Raw genomic sequence first — 26,185 nt, 5'->3', positions numbered from 1 at the left:
ACTGGTCTTGAACTCCTGACCTCTAGTGATCCACTCACCTCAGCCTCCCCAGGTGCTGGGATTAAAGGTGGGAGCCACTGTGCCCAGTCTCCAATTTGCTTTAGAGGCAATAATGAGATGAATTATCAGGCAACTGGGATCTATTCCAAGTCCGAGATTTTCTTCTGCCTGGACTATGTGACCATGAGCAGGTGTTTAACTTCACAGGGCTCAGGCTCTTAACCGACTGAATGAGGTCACCACCTCCCGTCAGGTAGAATGTGTTAAACATTTTGAACTCTTGAGATTAAGGCTAAATGCTACTGGGATTATATTTACTTATAATTAAGCAACTCTAAGCAGATCAGGTGTAAGTTATTAATAAGGAACCAGACAAATGTTGTCTAAGGCAAAATTTGCATACAACGTAATAAATGATTATACCAGTTGTTTACTGTGGAAAGTGGGGTCCCATGAAGGAAAAACAGCACATCTCTTAGCCTTCCAGGTTTTCCCCTATCATGGTATAAAAACTTACTTGAGGCCAGGCGCGGTGGCTCATGCCTGTAATCCCAGCACTTTGGAGGCCAAGGTTGGGGCGATCTCTTGAGGCCAGGAGTTCAAGACCAACCTGGGCAACATAGCAAGACCATGTCTCTTAAAAAAAAAAATTGGCTGGGCACGGTGGCTCACGCCTGTAATCCCAGCAATTTGGGAGGCTGAGGCAGGTGGATCACCTGAGGTCAGAAGTTCGAGACTAGCCTGGTCAACATGGTGAAACCCCGTCTCTACTAAATATACAAAAAATTAGCTGGGTGTGGTGGCGGGTGCCTGTAATCCTAGCTACTTGGGAGGCTGAGGCAGGAGAATTGCTTGAACCCGGGAGGTGGATATTGCAGTGAGCAGAGATCGCGCCATTGCGATACAGCCTGGGCAACAAGAGCAAAACTTCGTCTCAAAAAAAAAAAAAAAAATCTACTTAAATATCATTAAGATAAATTTATGTACTCCTATAAAGACAAATATCCCTTAAGTAAAGCCAGTCTACCATTTGTTTAGGAGAGATGGTTTTTAGATTCCCTTCTTCTAAAAAGTAATTTGACCTCTTCACTTCATCCCAAATCCCTGAGATTTTGAAAGGATAATGCCACCAATTTGGAGCTCTTTCAAAGGATTTATTTGCTACAGAATTGCTTGAGTCCACCAATGAGAAGAACTCAGGATTTCTGTGTTTAAAAGGATTTTGCTTACTGCTTTATTTTTACAAGTGCTGCCATATCCAAAAAGCACTTCTTTTTGCCAGCATTTGGCATGTCTATAAGAGGTTAGAAAAAGTCAGAATCTATAGAATTGATGTCTAAAAATAGGAAAAAAAAAAGAATATTTAAAAATTCCTCATTTGGATAGGTCCTGAGTTGAAAACACATTCATCTGCAAAATAACTTTTTTAGGTCAGAATGCTATATTTTTAACCACAGATGCTGACCTTGACCTTGACTGGTAAATATTTCCAGGCACCATATGGATGACAGGACAGACGCCATTCAGTTGGCCAAATCTGATATATGCCCTACTTGGCTTGTGAAAATTTTTGAGTATCTCTTAACCCCAAACCTCCTGGTTCTCTGAAACCGATTGTCTTAATCTGATTCCCAATACTTTTAAAAACAAATAAACAAAATATTCCCTGAAAGATCACACATATAAGTATTTGTTGCCTGTGAATAGATACAGAGAAACCAAGTACAAATGTGCATTAACAATTCAGCGACGTAGCTGTGGATCTCTGGATGGCTATGTAAGCTGTGAGAAAGTCCCCCACTGGCTTTGCACTTGCTGCGCACCAGAGGTGACCATCCAGGCAGTATCAACCTGAAGAGGGGGTGAATCCCAGCAGCTGCTCGATGGGCTTAAACCGCCACTCGTCAGCCTCCAGCTCTTCTACCAAACCAGCTAGTTTTTCCATCCGAGCAACTTGCTGATCTGTAAGGAGTCAAGGAAAGAATATTATGCAACAACGTATTACCCATGAGACTGCCACCAGCCACCAAGATGATGACTGGTATAAAAATAATTTCTAGGCCGGGTGTGGTGGATCACGCCTATAATCCCAGCACTTTGGGAGGCCGAATCACGAGGTCAAGAGATCGAGACCATCCTGGCCAATATGGTGAAACCCTGTCTCTATAAAAATACAAAAAAAATTAGCTGGACGTGGTGGCATGCGCCTGTAGTCCCAGCTACTCGGGAGGCTGAGGCAGGAGAATCGCTTGAACCCTGGAGGCAGAGGTTGCAGTGAGCCGAGATCGTGCCACTGCATTCCAGCCTGGTGACAGAGTGAGAATCCGTCTCAAAAAAAAAAAAATTTCTAGATGGATTTTTTTTTTCTCCTCAAGATTCTCTCTCTTTTTTTGGGGGGGTGGGGTGGGGGTGGGGAATGGAGTCTTGCTTTGTTGCCCAGGCCGCAGTGCAATGGCGCGATCTCGGCTCACTGAAACCTCTGCCTCGCGGGTTCAAGTGATTCTCCTGCCTCAGCCTCCTGAGTAGCTGGGACTACAGGCACCCGCCATCGTGCCCAGCTAAGTTTTTTATTTTTGTAGAGATGGGGTTTCACCATGTTGGCCAGGCTAGTCTCGAACTCCTGACCTCAGGTGATCTGCCTGCCTCAGCCTCCCAAAGTGCTGGGATTACAGACGTGAGCCACTGTGCCCGACCCTCAAAATTCTCATAATGGGGTCTTATTCTATGCTGGTCAGAAGCTTAATTTTTTTTTTCTTTTTTCTTTTTTTTTTTTTTTTGAGACAGAGTTTCACTCTTATTGCCCAGGCTGGAGTGCAATGGTGTGATCTCAGCTCACTGCAACCTCTGTCTCCTGGGTCCAAGCGATTCTGCTGCCTCAGCCTCCCGAGTAGCTGGAATTACAGGCATATGCCACCATGCCTGACTAATTTTGTATTTTTAGTAGAGATGGGGTTTCTCCATGTTGGTCAGGCCGGTCTCGAACTCCCGACCTCAGGTGATCCGCCCGTGTCAGCCTCCCAAATTGTTGGGATTATAGGCATGAGCCACCGTGCCCGGCCTATTTTTTTTTTTTTAAGTTGGAAGTTTCTTCTAACGTTAAAAGAAGAAAGGCTGGGCGCAGTGGCTCATGCCTGTAATCCAAGCACTTTGGGATGCCAAGGCAGGCGGATCACAAGGTCAAGAGATCAAGACCATCCTGGCCAACATGGTGAAACCCCATCTCTACTAAAAATACAAAAATTAGCTGGGCATGGTGGCGTGCACCTGTAGTCCCAGCTATTTGGGAGGCTGAGGAAGGAGAATCACTTGAACCCAGGAGGCAAAGGTTGCAGTGAGCCGCGATCATGCCATTGCACTCCAGCCCGGGTGACAGTGAGAGACTTCGTCTCAAAAAATAAAAGTCATTTTAAAATAAAATGATCACATTTTCAGGATGTGCCCTATTTTTTTCCAGAGACAGGGTCTCACTCTGTCACCAAGGCTGGAGTATGCCTCCTGGGCTGAAGCGATCGTCCCAACTCAGCCTCCCACGTAGCTGGGACCACAGGCATGCACCACCATTCTCCACTAATTTTTGTATTTTCTTTTTTTAGATATGGGGTTTCACCATGTTGCCCAGGTCAGTCTTGAACTCCAGGGCTCAAGCAGTCTTCCTGCTTCAGCCTCCCAACGTGCTGGGATTAGAGGCATGAGCTACTGCACCCGGCCTGGATGTGCTCTGTTCCTAAAAAAAGTACTCATCCTCTATGCCATAGTGATTTGTGGACTAAAATCCTAGGGTTAGAGGCAATTACAGCTTTTCCCCCTACATAAAGTTTCAATGGAGAAATGGTCTGGAGGGGGAACACAGTTTGTTGATGCAGAAGTGAAGGCCTGGTGAGGCCTAATGTAACAGAAAAAGTGTTATCAGGATGTTAGAGTATAGACAGACCAGGAGGTATCGTACAAATACTTGAAGATGATGATGGTAACCAGTGGAGGACAACAGTAAAAGGAGGTTTCAGACAGGAGAGGAAAAAGTAACACAAGAGGAGCAGGAAGCACTGACTCCCTGGAGGACCAACTTTTTTTGTTTTTCAGACAGGGTCTCTGTTGCACAGGCTAGAGTGCAGTGGTGTGATTCCAGCTCATTGCAGCCTCAACCTCCTGGGCTCAAGTGATCTTCCCACCTCAGCCTCCCAAGTAGCTGGGACTACAGGTATGCGCCACCATGCCTGACTAATTTTTTCTTTGTAGAGATGCAGTTTCACCATGTTGGCCAGGCTGGTCTCAAACTCCTGACCTCAGGTGATCCACCCGCCTCAGCCTCCCAAAGTGCTGGGATTACAAACGTGAGCCACTGCACTCGGCCCCAACCTTGAGCCTCAATGTGGACATTATGACTAGATTAAGACCTAGAATGTTCTTTAATTTAGGAAGTCCACTAAAATAGCCTTGCTGAGTTTGGGGATTTTTGTCACAGCCTCATCCACCCCCTAGCAAATTTATTCTCACAGTCAAGTACGCAACACTCATGTGCTTACCATGTTTCACCTGTTTAAGCGTGGATGCCACTTGATAGCTAAAAACAGATTCGCAGAGGAATCTCTCAGAGCCATCTACAAACAAAAGGAGAAAAGGTTTTAATCTGCTCTAAGGGTTTTATGGCTTCTGATAAACCAAGTAAACTTGTCTATTCTTTTCCCTGCTTGTACATTCAGGGTCTAGTTCTCAGTGTTTACAAAGACGGGTTCTGCTTCATTTAGAACTAAGACTGTTATAAAAGCTATTTATTCTATACCTAGAATATTAAAATAGTCCCTCTACTTAAGAGTTTAAAAATAGTGTTTAAAAAAACAAAAACAAGAAACCTCCGTCTGATGTCCTGGTCAACACTTCCCTCCTCCCAACCTGAGAGTTCCTTAATGTTCTCCTGTATGTCAAGCAAACACTGGCAGCTGACACAGTTGGCCTTGTGGCTGGCTCCTGTAGTGTCAAAATATAAAGGTTCACCAAAACTCCAAATCATTTTCAGTCTAAAAAACAAAGCTGAGGAAAAAATTGTTGATTTTTAATATATCAAATTACATCACTCTGACAATCACAGAACACTGCTGGGAAATTTCATTCTGTGAACGCAAACTGTAACCTTGATTTTCCAACTGAACCAAAACACTGCAATTTGGATGACGATAAGAGTATGGTGCAAGTTCAGAACCTAGAATTGTACTGGTGCCAAGAACTGCCAACAAGAAGTGGCCAACTCAGTTGCCACAGCACTTGGAAGATGATCATGAAACATAAGCTAGTTCATGTTATTCCTTGTCAGGCAAGGGCTGATACAGCAAAACATATTCTCAAAAATTTACAGCTCACGTAGAAACATTTGATTTTTAAAAAGGTAGCAGAAACCATTTGGGGGATGTACCTTATTGCGAAAATCCTAAAACAAACGGGGAGAGAGGACACAGCTGTCCTTTTTCAGGCAGTACTTCACGTTAGCACTACTAGGCCTCAAGCATTCACCCATCAATCATGGGTTGTTGTGTTGGCCAGGTATTAAATGGCAAGCAGACAGGACTAACACATTTTGGCCTCATGCTGAGTTTCACACAAAGGAGACCTTATTTCAGAAGTCACAATAACCAATTAAAAAAAAAAAACAACTATAGATACTGTGTCCAAAGAGCTTGAATATATAACCAAGAGGGCATCCTTCCAATATCATCTTCAAAGTGATCAAAAAAAAAAAAAAAAAAAAAAGAGAAAAAGAAAAAAATGAAAGTATAATTATTGGGATGTACACTTTTTGTATTCTTCAGAGACAGTGTTACATTCTGTAAATTCAAACTCAGTCTCAAAAAAAAGAGAGGTTTGAATGTCAGCAGTCATTATCCTATTCATATTCTTGCTTAAAAAGTCCAATTATAACTCATATTTTATTTTAGAAAGAGGAAAGCATAGACAATTAGAGTTTACCTCCCAGATGGTTTGATCCTGAATTTTAGGATTACACACAAGGCAGTGGGAATTATAGGCTATAAGGATCAGGCTAAGATGTATATGGAAGCTCCTGAAAGTGCCACCTCTCACTTACATTTAATCACAGGCACCATTAGGATAAAATGGTTAAGTTGTGATATTTGCATATTTTCCTTGGTAATGAACTTCAAAGCAAAAGGATATAAGCTAAACTTTCAAAAAGGCACCTCTGCATTTCACTCCACCACACTATATGCCTGTGGAACACACTTTTGCTGATTTGCAGCTCCCTATTAACGTCCAAGTCCAGTTGCTTCTTAGCCACATCCTATTAGATGTGGTATTAGTACCAGTCTAAAGCCTGGAATTGCTCCAGAACAGAGTCAGCTGGGGGCAATCTCTTCCATTTAGAAACTGTAATCAAACCCTTTGTAACACAGTAGGTAGCAATACATCAGCTTTCCTTGTCAGGGACAAGCACAGGTCATAAACAGGGAAAAGTTCAGTAAATTACCCAAATCTAACACCATAGCCAACTCCAATAAATAAGGATGGTAACAAATACATTAAAAAGAATATTACCTCACAGTAGGCAATTAGACAATGCCAGATAATTTATACTTCAGTGGCTACAATGTCTCTAAAATACAGCCACTGATGGGCTGGAAGGCAGTTTCTAATGTGCTCAGTAATAACTGGGTGAGGACAATTTTGGCCAAGGGCAGGAGAATGCTGCAAACTGCTGTATGCTGCTTATGTGAGGTGTCTGTTATCAGAGAGCAGAGGCACAAAAAAGTTAATTCACAAGGTTAACTACAGGTGATTTGGGTTTACTATCCTAGACTCACAAGGATGTAACATCAAGTTGAACCTTTCGAGATTAAAAACAGCATCCATCCTTGATTCCTAACTGCTTTTGTTCCTTACTCTTGACAGGCAACCCTTCCTGCTCTATTTTCATATTCTTTTTTTTTTTTTTTTTAACCGAGTCTCGCTCTGTCGCCCAGGCTGGGGGGCAGTGGCATGATCTCGGCTCACTGCAACCTCCGCCTGCTGGGTTCAAGCAATTCTCTCAGCCTCCCGAGTAGCTGGGACTATAGGCACACACCATGATGCCTTTTTTTTTTTTTTTGTATTTTTAGTAGAGGCGGGGTTTCACCATATTGGTCAGGCTGGTCTCGAACTCCTGACCTCAGGTGATCCGCCCACCTCGGCCTCCCAAAGTGCTGGGATTACAGGCGTGAGGCACCGTGCCCGGCCTCTATTTTCATATTCTATTAAACTATTATTGGTCAGGTACATGTGTGTTAGATTTATTGTATAATAGAATAGTATCACCTATAAACATGGTAGAAAATGCTTCCAAATCCAACATCCTTACATTTCAGAGTACTCTTCTCAATTTAATATTCTTGATTTGACCAAGAATATTAAATGGGTTTAGGGGTTGCCATCTCTACATTATTTTTCACAGTCTTTAAGTGTAATACTCTTTATATTCTTAAGATTTTAGATTTTTAGATTATCTTAATCTTTTTAAGATTTAAGATTATTGGTAAAACTTGAAATGTAAGAAACACAATCAAAACTGTGCACTGTGTATTTATACTTAATATAAATGTATCCTACAACAGAAACACATTTCTCCATGAAGCATATTGAGATGGAATAAAAATGGATAGATCTATAACTCGTTAGAACATCAACATTCAGACTAATCTCAGAAGCCTTTCTTCTTCAATATCTCCACATAATTTGGTGTATACTGACAAAGAATGCTGATAGCTTTGAGACTGTGGAGGTACCTCCTGTATTAAATTCCTCTTACAGCTAGAATTTAAATGACTTTAATCTTAGAGCTCCATTGTTGAATACGGATTCTTCTGCTGCTATAAAACTCATTAAGCAATTTAAGTGTCTCCCATTTTTGATTTGTTTTGTGGGAAACTTCCTTAATACTAGGTCTTTGCTGCATATAAATGAAGTCATAATATAGTTTTAGCACCAAATATGGTAACAGGGCCCCAATTGTTCACTACTTCTAACCAGACTCAGTGATACTAACTTGAGTATTTAGTTAACACAATTAAAGAAAATAAAAAGGCAGACAGAAGTACATGTATCACTAATTACCTGGTCATCTACCTCACCACTAGTCATAACCCAAACCCATCCTAGGGAGCTCTATGGTCCCAGAGTCCCCCCGTGGTTTCCTGTCACAAATGATTTTGGGCTTAACCCGTAACTCTTTTTATTATTTCTGATTATTCATCACCCCCAAGGCCAACTATAGTTTGTATCTTTTCTTTTTCTTTTTTTTTTTTGAGACAAGGTCTTCATCACCCAGGCTCGAATGCAGTGATGCGATCACAGCTCACTGCAGCCTCCACCTCCCAGGCTCAGGTGAACCTCCCACCTCACCTTCCTAAGTAGCTGGGACTACAGCCACGTGCCACCACACCCAGCTAATTTTTTATTTTTCCTAGAGACAGGATTTCATCATGTTGCCCAGGCTGGTCTCAAACTCCTGGGTTCAAGCAATCTGCCTGCCTCAGCCTCCCAAAGTGCTGGGATTACAGGTGTGAGTCACTATGCCTGGCCTATAGTTTGTATCTTTCTCACAGATATTCCTAGATTAGTTTTAAAATATATTTGTGTAAATTTGAAATATTAAGGCCAGGTGCGGTGGTTCATGCCTGTAATCATAGCACTTTGGGAGGCTGAGGTGGGCAGATCATTTGAGGTCAGGAGTTCAAGCTCAGCCTGGGCAACATGGCGAAACCCTGCCTCTATTAAAAATATTAAAAAAATTAGCCAGGTGTGGTGGTGGGCACCTGTAATCCCAGCTGCTTGGGAGGCTGGGGCAGGAGAATCACTTGAACCCGGGAGGCAGAGGTTGTAGTGAGCCAAGATCGAGCCACTGCGCTACAGCCTGGGCAACAGAGCGAGACTCCGTCTCAAAAAAAAAAAAAAAAAAATTGCAACACTTAAAGGAAAAAAGATCAATATATAATTAAGCACTAAAATACTAGAATCAAGTAAATTTTGAATCCTTAATAGGTTATTCCCCAAAGCTTTTTTTTTGCTTTTTTTTTTTTGAGACAGAGTCTTGCTCTGTCACCAGCCTGGAGTACAGTGGCATGATATCTGCTCACCGCAACCTCTGCCTCCCAGATTCAAGTGATTCTCCTGCCTCAGCCTCCCGAGTAGCTGGACTACAGGCATGCGCCACCACATCCAGCTAATTTTTTTGTATTTTTAGTAGAGACGGGGTTTCACCATGTTAGCCAAGATGGTCTCAATCTCCTGACCTTGTGATCTGCCTGCCTTGGCCTCCAGAAGTGCTGGGATTACAGGCGTGAGCTACTGCGCCTGGCCTCCCAGTGCTTTTTAAAAATTTATTATTACTATTTTTTGAGACAGAGTCTCATTCTGTCACCCAGGCTGGAGTGCCGTGGCATGATCATGGCTCAATGCAACCTTGAACTCCTGGGCTCAAACAATCCTCATGCCTTGGCTTCCCAAAATGCTGAAATTTTAGGTTTGAGCCACCACTCCTGGTCCCAATGTTTTTCAAAATATGGAAGACTGCCTTCATGAGAAGAGCCTGGATGCTGGTAAAAAATGGACTCCTGAGCTACACCCTAGACTAATTCAGAAACTCTAAGGTGGGCCCAGAAATATGCATTTTATTTATTTATTTATATATATTTTTGAGACAGAGTCTTGCTCTGTCACCCAGGCTGGAGTGCAGTGGCACAATATTGGCTCACTGCAACCTCTGCCTTCTGGGTTCAAGTGATTCTCCTGCCTCAGCCTCCCGATTAGCTGGGATTACAGACACCGCCACCATGCCCAGCTAGTTTTTGTATTTTTAGTAGAGATGGGGTTTCACCATGTTGGGCAGGCTGGTCTCGAACTCCTGACCTCAGGTGATCCACCCGCCTTGGCCTCCCAAACTGCTAGAATTACAGGCATGAGCTACAGTGCCTGGCCAGAAATGTGCATTTTAAGTAACCTCTTCAGGTGATTTTTATGCTCCCTGATAAGAAGTATTAGTCTAGCTCTTCAAATGACATGCTTACAGCCTGTACCCTGATCTTGGCCAGCCAGTCAGCCAATGATGCTGAACAAGATGGTGAATGATTTGATGCAAATCTGGCTTTGGTGCTACAAGAACCACACGGCATCATGCTGCAGTGGGTCAGGAGTTATGTTCACACAAAAGGGCAATGTATTAGCTTTTATTCCCTCTTAGAACCTTTCTGACAGGGTGAATCTATCTGTAGATTAATCACCCTAGAAAAAAATACATCAAACCTACTACCATGGGAGGTAGACAGGTGCCAGGATAAAGCAAACTGGAGTAGGAGGTCAAGAGAATTCCTGGATTCAGTGCTGACTCTGCGTTTTTTTTTTTGAGACAGAGTCTCATTCTGTCACCCAGGCTGGAGTGCAATAGCGAGATCTCGGCACATGGCAACTTCTACCTCCCAGGTTCAAGCGATTCTCCTGCCCCAGCCTCCCCAGTAGCCGGGATTACAGGCGCCTACCACCATGCCCGGCTAATTTTTGTATTTTTAGTAGAAATGGGGTTTCACCATGTTGGCCAGGCTGCTCTCAAACTCTTGGCCTCAAGTGATCCACCTGCCTCAGTCTCCCAAAGTGCTGGGATAACAGGAGTGAGCCACCGTGCCCAGCCCTGACTCTGCCTTTAACCTGGTCAAATCACTTAACTTTTCTGGATCTAAATAACTCTAGATGACTTCATTGATTTCCAAAGTCCTTTTCAGCTCCAAAATTCTGATTCTGGAGCAAGACTTGTTTTTAAAGATACTATTTTGAGATGGGGACAAGAAATGAAATGTGGAGCTGAAATCAGGGCAAACTCATCTTTAATCCACTTAATAGCTTCTTTACAATTAATATGCATTGCAGGTCTGAATCCAATTATTCAGAAAGCAGCATGAGATCACCTTCTAACATCTCTCCAGCTCCTTTGGGGTAGGTGAAAAGGGCTTTCCGTGGTGGGGCAAGGTCTGAGACACTGAAACCAGATCCAGTGACAGAACTTCCACTGACCCCACCAGCTGAGGAGGATGATGATGAAGCAGCCATTTCCTCTCTAGCAGAGTTCTTACTTCACTACAGAGAAAGAAAAACAGCAATTGGCAAGTTTATGGAAGTGAGAGTGACAACATTTCATTCTAGCTGCCGTTAAGGGCCAGCATACAGTTTTGTAAAGAGTTAGCTCCCCTTTTTTCTATCCTCTCTACTTTCACAATATTTTATTGATGTCTCAGGCCAAAATATCAGTCAGGTTTTGAACTGAAAATATGCTTAAGAATAGTATATCTACTTAAAACATGAATTCCTACCATTAGCAAACTGTTTATGTCAACTAAGATTGACTGTGGGTGATTTATGAGTTATGAAGGGGTGATATGGCAGTGCCAAGGCAGAAATTTGACAGAGGAAATAAGTTATACGAGGATAAAAGCATCACACTTCACAGGACAGTTTTTCTTGGATACATCCTGATCAAGCCACAACAATAAATTATAATATTTTCCAAATATTCCAGAATAACACTGTGTTCTGTTCCCAGGGAAGGGGAACTAGTTAGGAAATACATATTGGCTTTCTCATTAAAAATTAACCTTTTGGCCAGGCACGGTGGCTCACGCCTGTAATCCCAGCACTTTGGGAGGCCGAGATGGATAGGTCACCTGAGGCCAGGAGTTCAAGACCAGCCTGGCCAACATGGTGAAACTCTGTCTCTACTAAAAATACAAAAAAATGTAGCAGGGCGTGGTGGTGGACGCCTCTCATCCCAGCTACTCAGGAGGCTGAGGCAAGAGAATCGTTTGAACCCGGGAGGCAGAGGTTGCAGTGAGCCTGGGCGACAGAGCGGGACTCTCAAAAAAAAAAAAAAAAAAAAAAAAAAAAAAAAAAATTAACCTTTTCATCTAAATGTAATACCCAAACTTATCACTTGGTGGCATCCCAAAACTGGAACAAAAAGTTCAGGAAACAATCTTGGAAATCATGGCCTATTATGAACAGAGCACCTACCTGTGAGTGTTTAATCCTATTTCATACCAAAAAATGCAAATGTTAACGAGAAAACTGTACTGAATACATGACACCTTACAAAAGTTCAAAACAAAACCCTCCCTTTGCCACAGAAGCTTACACGACTTTAACAAAAATTCTAAAAAGTGTATATGGTATTTTCTTTCTTTCCTTTTTTAATTTTTTGAGACGGAGTCTCGCTCTTGTCACCCACGCTAGAGTGCAGTGGCATGATATCGGCTCACTGCAACCTCCGTCTCCTAGGTTCAAGCGATTCTCCTGTCTCAGCCTCCCAAGTAGCTGGAATTACAGGCATGAGCCACCATGCCCAGCTAATTTTTGTATTTTTAGTAGGCACGGGGTTTCACCATGTTGGCCATGCTGGTCTCAAACTCCTGACCTCAGGTGATTTGCCTGCCTTGGCCTCCCAAAGTGCTGGGATTACAGGCATGAGCCACTGCGCCTGGCCTCTTTCTTTCTTTTTTTTTTTTTAAATAGAGACAAGGTCTTGCTATGTTGCTCAGTCTGGTATGTACGTATGTATTTATTTACGGAGTCTCGCTCTGTTGGCAGGCTGAAGTGCAGTGGCGCGATCTCTGCTCACTGCAACCTCTGCCTCCCAGGTTCAAGCGATGCTCCTGCCTCAACCTCCTGAGTAGCTGGGACTACAGGCGCGTGCCACCACGCCCAGCTAATTTTTGTATTTTTAGTTGAGACAGGGTTTCACCATGTTGGCCAGGATGGTCTCCATCTCTTGACCTCGTGATCTGCCTGCCTCGGCCTCCCAAAGTGCTGGGATTACAGGCATGAGCCATCATGCCCGGCCAGTCTGGTCTTTAACTCCTGGTCTCAAGTGATTCTCCCACCTTGGTCTCCCAAAGTCTCACTGCGCTCAGCCCTCTAACAAGTGTATTTAGTATTTTTTAAAGAAAAAATGGCCGGGTGCGGTGGCTCACACCTGTAATCCCAGCACTTTGGGAGGCCGAGGCGGGTGGATCACGAGGTCAGGAGTTCAAGACCAGCCTGGCCAACATGGTGAAACCCAATCTCTACTAAAAATACAAAAATTACCTGGGCATGGTGGTGCGTGCCTGTAATCCCAGCTACTCGAGAGGCTGAGGCAGGAGAATCGCTTGAACCTGGGAGGCAGTGGTTGCAGTAAGCCAAGACTGCACCATTGCACTCCAGCCTGGGCAAAAGAGTGAGACTCTGTCTCAAAAAAAAAAAAAAAAAAAAAAATTTAGCTGGGTGTGGTGGTGGGCGCCTGTAGTCTCAGCTACTCAGGAGACTGAGGCAGGAGAATCACTTGAACCTGAACCTGGGAGGTGGAGGTTGCAGTGAGCTGAGATCATTCCATTGCACTCCAGTCTGGGTGACAGAGCCAGACTCTGTCTCAAAAAAAAAAAAAAAAAAAAAAAGAAAAAAAAAAGAAAAGAAAAAATGGTCTAGTGCCATGCTAATAGAACTTTCTGCCATGATGGAAATGTTCCAGTGTTCTATTTCTGCACTGCACAATATGGTTGCCAGTAGCTTCATGTTGCACCTATAAACTGGTGTGACTGAAGAACTGTATTTTAAATTTTATTTAATATTAATTAAAATTTAAGTAGCCACATGTGGCTATTGGCTGTTGTAATGGATAAATTTCAAGTATTTAGATTAAAAATAACTTTATATTGAATTGTACACTTTAAAATGGCGAATGGTTAATTTTATGTTATGTGAATTTTAGCCCAATTAAAAGAAAGGACTTCAAAAAGGATTGCAGGCTGGTGGCTAACGCCTGTAATGCCAGCACTTTGGGAGGCCAAGGTGGGCAGATCACCTGAGGTCAGGAGTTCGAGACTAGCCTGGTAAACATGGCGAAACTCCATCTCTATTAAAATACAAAAATGAGCTGGGCGTGGTGGCAGGCGCCTGTAATCCCAGCTACTTGGAAGGCTGAGGCAGGAGAATAGCTTGAACTCGGGAGGTGGAGGTTGCAGTGAGCCGAGATAGCGCCATTGCACTCCAGCTTGGGCAACAAGAGCGAAACTCCATCTTGGCGGGGGAGAAAAAAGGATTGTAAAATGAATTTCCCTCTATAATGGTCAGAGAGAATTTTAGCTGAGTTTTTTTTTTTTTTTTTTTGGCCAGTCACGTGAAGCAGTGGGAGTGGAAAAGGAACAAAGAAATCTGTAACTAGTGGTGATCAGTTACTGTAAACACCACTTCACCTAGACCAGCCTGAGTATTTTTCTTTCGGGTTTTTTTTTTTTTTTGCTAGTTGCAAAATGAACATATTTATTATAAAAAAGTTGAAACATATTTGTTTTTTGAGGCAGGCTCTCGCTCTGTCACCCAGGCTGAAGTGCAGCGGCGTGATCATGCTATTGCAGCCTCATCTCCTGGGCTCAAGCAATCCTCCAACCTCTCAACCTCCCAAGTCGCTGGGACCTGACCTCAGGTGCATGCCACCATGCCCAGCTAATTCTTTTTACTTTTAGTAGAGACAACTTCTCACCATGTTGCCCCTAGACTGGTATGAACTCCTGGGCTCAAGCAGTTCTCCCACCCTGGCCTCCCAAAGTGTTGGGATTACAGGTGTGACCCACCATGCCTGGCTGAAACTTATGTTTTCTTTTCTTTTCTCTTCCTTTTTCTTTTTCTTTTTTTTTTTTTTTGAGACGGAGTTTCCCTCTTGTTGCCCAGGCTGGAAATGGTGCGATCTTGGCTCACAGCAACCTCTGCCTCCCGGATTTAAGCGATTCTCCTGCTTCAGCCTCCCGAGTAGCTGGGATTACAGGCATGCACCACCATGCCTGGCTAATTTTGTATTTCTAGTAGAGATGGGGTTTCTCCATGTTGGTCAGGCTGGTCTTGAACTCCCGACCTCAGGTGATCCACCAGCCTTGGCCTCCCAAAGTGCTGGGATTACAGGCGTGAGCCACTGCACCTGGCCATGTTTTTTGAAAATAGAAAAAAGTGAGGAAATGAAATACAAATGTAAATTTATATACATAAAATCCAGATTCCTAGTAACGAAAATGATATAGTATGTCTTGAAATACTGGCTGTTCTGTTTGCTTAATTTTGTGATGAAGATTTAAGGCTGTTAGAGAAGCAGAGCTTGGTTTCTGATTTCATTACATGTCTATAAGTAACACTGATTAATAGTGAAGTGGGGTATGGGAACGGTAAAACAGCTATTACAACTAGACTGTCAGCAAAAATGCAAATTGATTAATGACATTTTATTTTTTATTTTGTTTGGAGACAGAGTGTCGCTATGTTTCCCAGGCTGGAATGCAGTGGCACTATCCTGGCTAACTCCAGCCTTGACCTCCTGGGTACAAGTTATCCTCTCACCTCAGTCTCCCGAGTAGTTGGGACTACAGGCACGTGCCAGAACACCCCACTAATTTTGTTTATTTTTTGTAGAGAGGAAGTCTCACTATGTTGCTCAGGCGGGTCTCCAATTCCTGGGCTCAAGCGATCCTCCCACCTCAGCCTCCCAAAATGCTGGGATTACAGGCCTGAGCCACTCTGCTCAGCTGACATTTTCAATCTTGTTATTAGATCACTCTTCCTCTTTTCTCTGAGCTCTGATAACTTTCCAAATTGTACTCATATCCACAGAGGCAACAACTTTGGGAGTTAGATTAATATCCAATCTTCCGGACTACACTGGGTCAAAATATAGCCTGACAAGTTTTTGAACTTAAGCAGTAAGGGATCAGGTCCAAATCTCTAAGTGAATTCCTGGTGGGATTCAAATAAAGTATACAGACAACTTAGCCATCTTTTGGAGAGCAGCTCAGTCTTTATTTCCCATCAGTTCAGAGTAGAACCCACGGTGAACTGTTTATATATCTCACCTAAGATTTAAAACTCTAATCTATTTTACCTACACCCTGATAAATGCTCTATTCAGTTGCAAATGCTTTATACTTTATATTTTGAAGTCAGGTGCTGAGCAGAGCACCCAAGCAACTGCCAGAGTGAGGACAGCTTCAAAAGGTAGCCACAGTGTGACTTCTAAGCTGAATATAATCAAACGAACTCCCTTTCATCCTGTTTTCTTCCAAACTCTCAGAACTACTATCGTTCCACACACAAAACAGCCAGGGTTGAAAACTGGAGCACAGAATTAGCATAAAGCTAACTTTAAATAAGCAGTTTTCTGCTGAGGTGGAAATACCTAAGTAATTTCTAGCTCTAAAGATTTAGGTTAAATTTTGAATGCTACCAGCAAGTGGTAAATGAGAGTAAAGCAAAACTAATAAACCCTAGATGGTAACTGCTCTCAGGGCAGGAATTAACTGATCACCAGAACCAAACATAACACCTGGCCTATAGTAAGGAAGTAGCTGTTCACTTCAGTAAATGTTTGCTGAGTGAATTAAATATTTCACAGAAACCACAGATTCCTTAAAGGTCATCTAACCCAACTTCCCCATTTTATATATGAAAAAATAAAACTGAGGTGTAGAGACAATTTTAGCTTATCTGCTGCGACATTTTGAAGCAATGGCTTGTTGGTATGTTATTTGTCATGTGCAAGGTAAAGCAGCATAATGGGTAAGATTATGAAGCCTCTCTGAGTTCTGGTTTTGCTACTTACTTGCTGCATGACTGTGGACAAATCATTTAACCCATTTATGCCTAGTGTTCCATTACTGGAACGCTAAGCATGTGGGAGTTATTTATACCCTACTGCTCAAGGTCATCGCCAAGGTCTGATGCCAAAAACGTAAAAAATTGCAACCTCCGGCATATATATATATATATATATATATATATATTTTTTTTTTTTTGAGACGGAGTTTCACTCTTGTTGCCCAGGCTGGAGTGCAATGGCACGATCTTGGCTCACTGCAACCTCCGCCTCCCCCTCCGGGATCTTTTTGTTCCTTAGTTGTCTTATCTGCAAAATGGGAAACAGGTTGAGTACCCTTCATCCGAAATGCTTGGGACTTGGAAGTATTCTGGATTTCGGATTTTTTTTCAGGTTTTGGGATATTTGCATTATACTTAATGATTAAGCCTCTCAAATCCGAAAATCTAAAATTCAAAATGCTCCAATTAGCATTTCCTTTGACCGTCCTGTCAGTGCTCAAAAAGTTTTAAATTTTGGAGGATTTTGGATTTCTGGATTAAGGATACTCAACCTGTAATAACGGCACCTACCTCACACAGGTGTGACAAAGATTAGTTAATACACGTAAAACACTTGGAACAGTTACAGGCTTAGTAAACACTTCATAAATCTTGGCTATTCAAAATCATTAACGGAGAGTTACTACTGAGTCTTTTTTCCTATGCAGATCCCAGGTTTTCATACTTACTATGAAAAAACCTCATGGAAAAAGTATTAATTCTCTCCATCTAACAGAGTCAGCAAGCTCCCACAGGAGAAAGAATCTGTTCAGGAGGAGGGCCAGTGCCTTCTATTAAGCACTTTACACTTTCCTTTTTTTTTTTTTTGAGACGGGTTCTCGCTGTCACCCAGGCTGAAGTGCAGTGGCGCGATCTCGGCTCACTGCAAGCTCTGCCTCCTGGGTTCACGCCATTCTCCCGCCTCAGCCTCCCGAGTAGCTGGGACTACAGGCGCCCGCCACCACACCCGGCTAATTTTTTGTATTTTTTAGGAGAGACGGGGTTTCACTGTGTTAGCCAGGATGGTCTCGATCTCCTGACCTCGTGATCCGCCCGCCTCGGCCTCCCAAAGTGCTAGGATTACAGACGTGAGCCACCGCGCCCGGCCTACACTTTCATTTTAAGGTTCAATGATCTTAAGAAACACCCTGCCACCTTCGAAAAGTCTTTCTACCCTCAATGCCGAGCACAGAACCTGGGGCAGTGTTTCCACTGTGCTTCCAGTCCCGAGCATTTCGGATGAATGAATGATGAACAAACGACAGAACGCAGGGCGAGCAGCTCAGCAAAGGTCATGCAGGAGATAGAGAAGCGCTGTGTCATGAGTATTGGATCATTATGGATTTTTTTCTTTCTCATTGTGCAGATCTATTCGCACAACTCTATCTTCAACCAGTTTGCCAGGCCCACCGGAGGTGCCCAGTAAAATTTTGTCAAACAAATACTGATGATGAAGTATCCTGGGACTTGGCCCTGTCAGGTAAGTTGGGGCTGACAGTGGAGATCCTCACAGGAGAGTAACGATGCTTTGTGGACACAGATTGCTGTGTCCGAGCTAAGATGCTTAAACATTTACTTCATGTACGGCAGGGATGACCTCGCATTCATATATTTATGAATATAAATTCCTTTCCTTTCTAACAGATATATGCCTATTTTCTTAAAAAGAGTAATTCCTTAAAAGTTCCTACCCTAGTACAAAGGCAAATTATTACAAGTAATCATTAAATTCCATCATCAACAAATCGTTCCACTTCAAAACAGCTGGATTACAACCCAAACCAAATAGATGCCGCAGCTGTAACGGGGGGCGGGAACGGGGCGGGGGTGGGCGTGGAGAAAAAGTGGCCAGAGAGGGGAGCGCTCAGAACACCAGCGGCTCCCAAGCTAACTCGTAGCCACTTTTCCCACCCAGCAGGGTCCCCAGGAAACGACGCCATCGGCGCTGTCCCACTGCGCAGGCGCCAGCCCTCGGCCCGCATGCGCACTCGGTCAAACCCGGCCTGGGGAAATTTCCTATCGCACGTCTGCTGCAGCAGTCTCCTGTTTCTCCTCCTACCTTCTCCATTTTTCTAGTCCCTGCAGGTAGGATCCTGGGGGTTAACTCCCTTTTCACCAAGCTCCCGAGGGCCCTCGACCCCTCGGCCTCTTACCTCAGCGGCTTTAGCACTTTCCCCTACAGCCCCACCCCCAGGACCAGGCTGAGTGGCTGCGCTCACCACGACGAGGACGGCGGCGTGCTCGCGCCCCCACAGACGGAGCCAGCGGCGAAGGCGGCGTGCGCGCGCCCGTGCGCGCCCGTGCCGTGGTGGGCGTGGCCGGGGCGGAGACGCGAGGAGGGGAGCAGAGAACGCGCTCGCGTAGAGGAATTCCGGGTCCTGCTCCTCCTCGCCCTACCTTGGTTTACCTGCAGCCGCCTAGTCCTCTTCTCCTTCTCTTTGATGATTCAGGGCCTCGGCTTCCCTCACGATATTGCAGAAAGACACAGCTTTCCTCTTCCTCTCCAAACCACCTCGAAGCAGGGTTAAGTTGGTTATTCCTCTCTTTCCTTCCGAGCAGTCTCGTATCGCAGGGCCATGTAGGACAGGTAGATGCTGCATTTGCTGTCTCCGCGACAACTGCCTGTTCTTCCGGAGCTCGTGGTCTGAGGGCCCGACTTTCATCTTAGTCTGTTTTTGTGGGGAACATTTTTTTTTTTTAAGCTTTTCCCTTGAAAGTCTTTTTTCGTTGAGAACTTTAGAGGCCTCGGGGAATAGGCCACTGGGTTGTGATGTCATCGAGTATTGCTAATGATGTGCCCTTTTCCTCCATCCATGTCGGTTTACCTTCTGTGTTGTTATTTCTAACGAAACCTCTTCTTGGTTCTGTAAGCGCACAACTCATCAATTATTATTTTATTTATTTTTTTGAGACGAAGTCTCGCTCTGTCGCCCAGGCTGGAGTGCAGTGGCGCGATCTCAGCTCACTGCAACCTCCGCCTCTCAGGCTTAAGCGATTCTCGTGCCTCAGCTTTCCCAGTAGTTGAGATTACAGGCGCCCGCCACCACACCCGGCTACTTTTTGTATTTTCAGTAGAGACAGGGTTTCATCATGTTGGCCTGGCTGGTCTCGAACTCCTGGCCTCAGATGATCCGCCTCGGCCTCCTAAAGTGCTGGGATTACAGACGTGAGCCACCGCGCCCACGTTGGCTTGAACATTAGTGTATTTAGTAAGGATCAACTTGTTTTCTTTGGAACTTTTAAGTATTTTGGGCTTCAAGACTATCTAAGCTGTACATGGTAGGAATATTGGTTGAATTTAACCTCAGCTAGCCTGTAAGGAACCTTTGTTTCCTAAATTATTGATTCATTAAGTGATGTGACCAGAAGCCTGGCTTCGCAGTGAGCGATCTGCATTTTGTTGGGCAGTGGCCTGTGGAAATTGGATTCCCCCCTTCAGCAGTATGTTGGTCTGAGAACCATATTGGTTAAGTTGTTATTTTAACTGTGCTTTGACAGACAACTGGAACTGATTGTTTGGTATGAATTTCTAGCACCTCTAAAAGTACTTAGGGGCTTTTTTTTTTCTGGATGGTTAAGTGTATTAAATATCCCTCATTGTCTTAATTATCTTGCTAGATAGAAAGAGTTTGCTGGGCGCAGTGGCTCACGCCTGTAATCCCAGCACTTTGGGAGACTGAGGCGGGTGGATCACCTGAGGCCAGGAGTTCCAGACCAGCCTGGCCAACATGACGAAACCCCATCTCTACTAAAAATACAAAAAATTAGCCGGGGGTGGTGGCAGGGGCCTGTAATTCCAGCAACTGGGAAGGCTGAGGCAGGAGAATCGCTTAAACCCGGGAGGCAGAGGTTGCAGTGAGCAGAGATTGTGTCATTGCACTCCAGCCTGGGCAACAAGAGCAATACACCGTCTCAAAAAAAAAAAAAAAAAAGAGATATTGTGCAAATGGTTAGATAACCACTGAAGTTTGCATTTTACTCATTAGGTTAAAGTAATAAAGAGACCTTTATTCTCTCTTTCAAAGCCATGGACAGGCTGTGTTTATATATGGGCATTTATAATGCCTTTTATTTTTAATCTCTCTTTTTTTTGTTGTTGTTGTTTTTTGAGAGACAGGGTTTCGCCATGTTGCCCAGGCTGGTTTCAAACTCTTGGGCTCAAGCAGTCCTCCTTCCTCAGCCTCCCAAAGTGCTGGGAGTACAGGTGTAAGCCACCATGCCTGGCCCTTTTCTCTTTCTCTTTCTCTTTTTTTTTTTTTAAGACGGAGTTGTGCTCTGTTGCCCAGGCTGGAGTGCAGTGGCGCGATCTTAGCTCACTGCAACTTCCGCCTCCTGGGTTCAAGAGATTCTCCTGCCTCAGCCTCCCGAGTAGCTGGGATTACAGGCACGTGCCACCATGCCTAGCTAATTTTTGTATTTTTAGTAGAGATGGGGTTTCACTATGTTGGTCAGGCTGGTCTTGAACTCCTGACCTTGTGATCTGCCTGCCTCGGCCTCCCAAAGTGCTGGGATTACAGGTGTGAGCCACCACACCTGGCCCTCTTTTTCTTTTTTTAGAGACGAGGTCTAACTATGTTCATAAGGCTGATCTTGAACTCCAGCCTCAACCAATCCTCCCACCTTGGCCTCCCAAAGTGCTGGGATTACAGATGTGAACCACTGCTCCCCTCCCTTCCTTCTTTTTTTTTTTTTTTTTAAGAGTGTATGCCTTTTAATCATTTTTGGGGGGAGGGTGATAAATAGTTTACAAATTACTTTGCTGTCTAGAGTGAGCCAGTGTGGTAGAAAATGCAGCAATTAACCTAAACTGGTTTACAGATGGGAAATCCAATGGGAAATGGTGCTGCTTTTGTGTGGGAGATACTGTGAACTGATGCCCAATTCAGACCTGCATAATGGTTCAGACACTAGAGATAGGAGTTTTAATTCTCACTAAGAAAGGTAAGATGGTAATTATATTTTTCAGGGCATAATTGGAATATCATTTGGAGAAAGTGTCATGGAAGTTCTGCGTCCACAGCTTATAAGAATTGATGGCCGGAATTACAGGAAGAATCCAGTCCAAGAACAGACCTATCAACATGAAGAAGATGAAGAGGACTTCTATCGAGGTAATCCTAGTTGCTCTTTGGTCAGATAAGAAGTAAAATGTCCTGTGTATTGTAGGATCAATTTTTTGTTTGTTTTAATGTGTTTCTGTGTCAGCACTGAAATTTGAGATGTTTGGCCTCATATAGCTCCATTTATGTTCATGTCTAAGGGTACTGATGAGTTTGAGTTTAGCTGAAGTGTTTTTGGTTGCAATTTATAAGTTATTATGTTTCTTCTTTGTACAGAGGTTTAAATATCATAAAGAGAAATTTTAGTTGTTAATATTAACCGTTAATATTCTATGACAAAATTAAGTTCCTTTGTAGAGTTGTAATTATTATTATTAATAATATTATTATTATTTGAGATGGAGTCTCGCTCTGTCACCTAGGCTGGAATGCAGTAATGTGATCTCCACTCACTGCAGCCTCCGCCTCCCAGGTTCAAGTGATTCTGGTGCCTCAGCCTCCTGAGTAGCTGGGATTACAGCCATGTGCCAGGATGCCCAGCTAATTTTTGTATTTTTAGTAGAGACAGGGTTTCACCATGTTGGCCAGGCTGGTCTCAAACTCCTGACCTCAAGTGATCCACCTGCCTTGGCCTCTCAGAGTGCTGGGATTACAGGCATGAGCTACTGCACTTGGCCCTAAAGTAATTATGTATAAATTTTTGAAATAAATGAACGTATGTATTTAGTCCATTGCCCAATAATGTTACCAAAATCCTCGGATGGTCATGTCCCTTTTGTAGAACATCGTGGTTTTTGCATGTAATCTACACACATCCTACTTTAAATCCTGTCTTATGATATGTATAATACCTAATACAATGCAAATGCTCTGTAAATAGTTGTGGTACTGTATTGCTTTTTATTTTTTATTTTATTTTTTATTTATTATTATTAATTTTTGAGACAGAGTTTTGCTCTTGTCACCCAGGCTGGAGTGCAGTGGCATGATCTGGGCTCTCTGCAACCTCTACCTCCTGGGTTCAAGCAATTCTCCTGCCTCAGCTTCCCCAGTAGCTGGGACTACAGGTGCCTGCCACCACACCTGGCTAATTTTTGTATTTTTAGTTGAGATAGTGATCTGGGCTCTCTGCAGCCTCTACCTCCCGGGTTCAAGCAATTCTCCTGCCTCAGCTTCCCCAGTAGCTGGGACTACAGGTGCCTGCCACCACACCTGGCTAATTTTTGTATTTTTAGTTGAGATAGTGTTTCACCATGTTGGCCAGGGTGGCCTCAAACTCCTGACTTCAGGTGATCCTCTTGCCTTGGCCTCCCAAAGTGCTGAGATTACAGGCATGAGCCACCATGACCGGCCTGTATTGTTGTTTAATTTCTATTATTTTTATTGCTGTATTGTTATTTTACTGACTTTTTTCCAAGTAATTTTTTTTTTTTTTTGAGGCGGAGTCTCGCTTTGTCACCCAGGCTGGAGTGCAGTGGTGTGATCTCGGCTCACTGCAAGCTCTGCCTCCCGGATTCACGCCATTCTCCAGCCTCAGCCTCCTGAGTAGCTGGGACTACAGGTGCACACCACCATGCCCGGCTAATTTTTTGTATTTTTAGTAGAGACAGGGTTTCACCGTGATAGCCAGGATGCTGGGATTACAGGCATGAGCCACCGCGCCCAGCCGTAATTTTTTTTTTAAGAGACAAGCGCATTCTGGAGTGCAGTGGCACGACCTTGGTTGACTGCAGCCTCACCTCCCGGGCTCAAATGATTCTCCCACATCATCTTCCTGAGTAGTGGGGACTTACAGGCATGTACCATCATGCCCAGCTAATCTTTGTAGAGATGAGGGGGTTTTACTTTGTTGCCCAGGCTGGATTTTTTTTTCAAATATTTTCAATCTGCGGTTGGTTGAATCCACAGATGGAGAATCCCTGGATATGGAGGGCCAACTGTATATAGAAACCTTTGATAAAGTTTAGTTTATTAATCAGGCACAGTAAGAGATTAATAACAATAACTAACAAAATAGAACAATTATAACAATACATTGTAATAAAAGTGATGTGAATGTGGTCTCTCTGTCTCATATCCAGTATCTTATTGTAGTAATAGTTTTGGACAGCAGTTAACTGCAAGTAACTGAAACCTTGGAAAGCAAAACCACAGATAAGGGGGAACTACCGTATGCATATGCTACCTTCCCAGGGTTCCAAGACTGAAAGATTTAAAATAGTCATTATGTGTTTTTTTATGGTTTATTTCCTATAAGATCGGGTCAGAAGGAGTATCAGAGCAGTGTCATGGAATGTACAGTGTCCGGCTGTTCTTTATGCCTGTGTATTGCTTTTTTTAAACCTCAACAGCGGTTGACAGCTGAGGCGAAAGCTGTTGTCCATAGAGCAACATTGTTTCTGAGTGAGGTGTGATGGTTTCTGTGCAGGCTCCATGGAGTGTGCTGATGAGCCCTGTGATGCCTACGAGGTGGAGCAGACCCCACAAGGATTCCGGTCTACTTTGAGGGCCCCCAGCTTGCTCTATAAGTGAGTCATGTCCCCAACAGTTTCATGGGGAGACACTTCCAGGAAACTCAGCGGGAAGTGGACCCTTTGGTCTTCCATACTTATTGCAGTTCTTGATTACTAATGATAAAATAGTGTAGTGTTATGTCCTGAAATGTCAAAGGACTGATTACAGTTTAATTTAATTGTTCCACATGTATCACTAAGCTGATTTTGCCTCTTGTGTTAGGCCATTCTTGTGTTGCTATAAAGAAATACCTGAGGCTGGGTAATTTATAAAGAAAAGAGGTTTCGGCCAGGTGCGGTGGCTCACGCCTGTAATCCCAGCACTTCGGGAGGCTGAGGCGGGTGGATCACCTGAAGTCAGAAGTTCAAGACCAGCCTGATCAACATGGCGAAACCCCGTCTCTACTAAATATACAAAAATTAGCCGGGTGTGGTGGCAGGCATCTGTAATCCCAGCTACTTGGGAGGCTGAGGCAGGACAATCACTTGAACCTGGGAGGCAGAGGTTGCAGTGAGCCGAGATTGTGCCATTGCACTGCAGCCTGGGCAACAAGAGTGAAACTTAGTCTTAAAAAAAAAAAAAAAAAGAAAAGAGGTTTCATTGGCTCATGACTCTACAGACAGTACAAGCATGGCACCAGCATCTGGGGAGGCCTCAGGGACCTTTTACTCTTGGCAGAAGCTGAAGTGGGAGCAGGCGTGTCACATGGTGAAAGCAGGAGCAAAAACGATGGGAGGTGAGATGCCACACACTTTTAAACAACCAGATCTTGTGTGAGCTCACTCATCGCCAAGGAGATGGTGCTAAGCCATCATGAGGGATCCACCCCCATGATCCAAACACCTGCCACCAGGCCCCACTTCCAACACTGAGGGTTACATTTCAACATGAGATTTGGCAGGGACACAGATCCAAACCACATAACATTTTATTTATTTTATTTTATTTATTTATTTATTTTGAGACAGAGTTTCGCTCTTTCACCTAGGCAGGAGTGCAATGGGACGATCTTGGCTCACTGCAACCTCCGCCCTCAGGGTTCAAGCCATCCTCCTGCTTCAGCCTCCTGAGTAGCTGGGATAATAGGTGCCCACCACCATGCCTGGCTAATTTTTGTATTTTTAGTAGAGATGGGGTTTCGCCATGTTGGCTAGGCTGGTCTCGAACTCCTGACCTCAGGTGATCCACCTGCCTCAGCTTCCCAAAGTGCCGGAATTATAGGTGTGAGCCACTGCACCCAGCCTATTTTTATTATTGTATTTTTGAGACAGGGTGTCGCACTGTTGCCAGGTTAGAGTGCAGTGGCACAATCTTGGCTCACTGCAGCCTTGACTGCCCAGGGTAAAGTGATCCTTTCACCTCAGCCTCCCAAGTAGCTGGAACCGGCACACACCACCAAGCCTGGCTAATTTTTTGAATTATTTGTAGAGATGGGGTTTTACTATGTTTCCCAGGCTGGTCTTGAACTCCTGGACAAAAGTGATCCTCCCACCTTGGTCTCCCAAAGTGTTGGGATGAGCCACTGTGCCCAACCACCATATCCCATATTACCTTTTAAATATCTTTTTTTTTTTTTTTTTTAAAGACAGGGCTTTGCTTTGTTACCCAGGCTGCAGTGCAGTGGTGCGATCTCGGCTCACTGTAGCCTTGACTTCCTGGGCTCAAGTGGTCCTCCCACTTAAACCCCCCAAATAGCTGGGAGGTGTGTGCCACCATGCCTGGCTAATTTTTTGTATTTTTGGTAGAGACAGGTTTTCTCCATATTGCCCAGGCTGGTCTTGAACTCTGGAACTCAAGCAGTCCACCTGCCTTGGCCTCCCAGTGGGCTGGCATTACAAGTGTGTTAAATATCTTTTGAATCTACCAGCTGTCTGTATCTTCACTGCTACCTCTCTGCCTTTTCTGTGGATTACTTAAAATAGACTGCTTATTGGTCT

At 44.0% G+C, this 26,185-nt stretch overlaps 2 protein-coding genes across 24 annotated transcripts in view; one reads left to right on the top strand and one right to left on the bottom strand.

The window, feature by feature from the left end:
- Positions 1 to 26,185, top strand: part of ASCC1 (activating signal cointegrator 1 complex subunit 1) — a 173,027-nt gene that overhangs the window by 29,799 nt on the left and 117,043 nt on the right. For 4 of the 19 annotated variants that reach the window (XM_063781899.1, XM_063781895.1, XM_063781897.1 and 1 more), the window contains exons 1-3: positions 18,971 to 19,197; positions 21,641 to 21,785; positions 24,163 to 24,262. In XM_063781899.1, coding sequence (XP_063637969.1) covers positions 21,674 to 21,785; positions 24,163 to 24,262 — 212 coding nt within the window. In that variant the 5' untranslated portion in view covers positions 18,971 to 19,197; positions 21,641 to 21,673. Of the gene's footprint in view, positions 1 to 17,840; positions 18,155 to 18,527; positions 18,760 to 18,952; positions 19,198 to 21,640; positions 21,786 to 24,085; positions 24,263 to 26,185 lie in introns of those variants that run through there. The other 15 variants (XM_063781898.1, XM_063781894.1, XM_063781896.1 and 12 more) reach the window with 11 other exon arrangements.
- ANAPC16 (anaphase promoting complex subunit 16) lies at positions 1,134 to 18,984 on the bottom strand. Of its 5 annotated transcripts, none has more exons than XM_054659694.2 (5): positions 18,894 to 18,984; positions 14,631 to 14,971; positions 10,938 to 11,106; positions 4,524 to 4,598; positions 1,134 to 1,962 (listed from the first exon to the last, which is right to left on the bottom strand). In XM_054659694.2, exons 3-5 carry the CDS (start codon positions 11,077 to 11,079, stop codon positions 1,847 to 1,849), a joined length of 333 nt encoding a protein of 110 aa, XP_054515669.1. In that variant the 5' UTR covers positions 11,080 to 11,106; positions 14,631 to 14,971; positions 18,894 to 18,984; the 3' UTR covers positions 1,134 to 1,846. The 5 variants fall into 5 exon arrangements, with proteins under 5 accessions (XP_054515669.1, XP_016774017.1, XP_003951709.1 ...); XM_016918528.4 differs by having other exon boundaries at positions 18,828 to 18,935; XM_003951660.6 differs by lacking the exon at positions 14,631 to 14,971.

Source organism: Pan troglodytes, chromosome 8 (genome assembly GCF_028858775.2).
Source record: "Pan troglodytes isolate AG18354 chromosome 8, NHGRI_mPanTro3-v2.0_pri, whole genome shotgun sequence".
Taxonomy (NCBI): domain Eukaryota; kingdom Metazoa; phylum Chordata; class Mammalia; order Primates; family Hominidae; genus Pan; species Pan troglodytes.
The sequence above is the reverse complement of the archived record's forward strand: the minus strand, read 5'-3'. Positions and strand labels throughout refer to the sequence as shown.

Excerpts from the sequence above, each read along its gene's own strand:
- ANAPC16 (XM_054659694.2), bottom strand. The coding sequence starts at position 11,079 with ATGGCTGCTTCATCATCATCCTCCTCAGCTGGTGGGGTCAGTGGAAGT. Across the intron at positions 4,599-10,937 it reads AGCTGGAGAGATGTTAGAAG|ATGGCTCTGAGAGATTCCTC; the intron begins GTGATCTCATGC and ends TTTTGTTTGTAG. Across the intron at positions 1,963-4,523 it reads GCTTAAACAGGTGAAACATG|ATCAGCAAGTTGCTCGGATG; the intron begins GTAAGCACATGA and ends GACTCCTTACAG.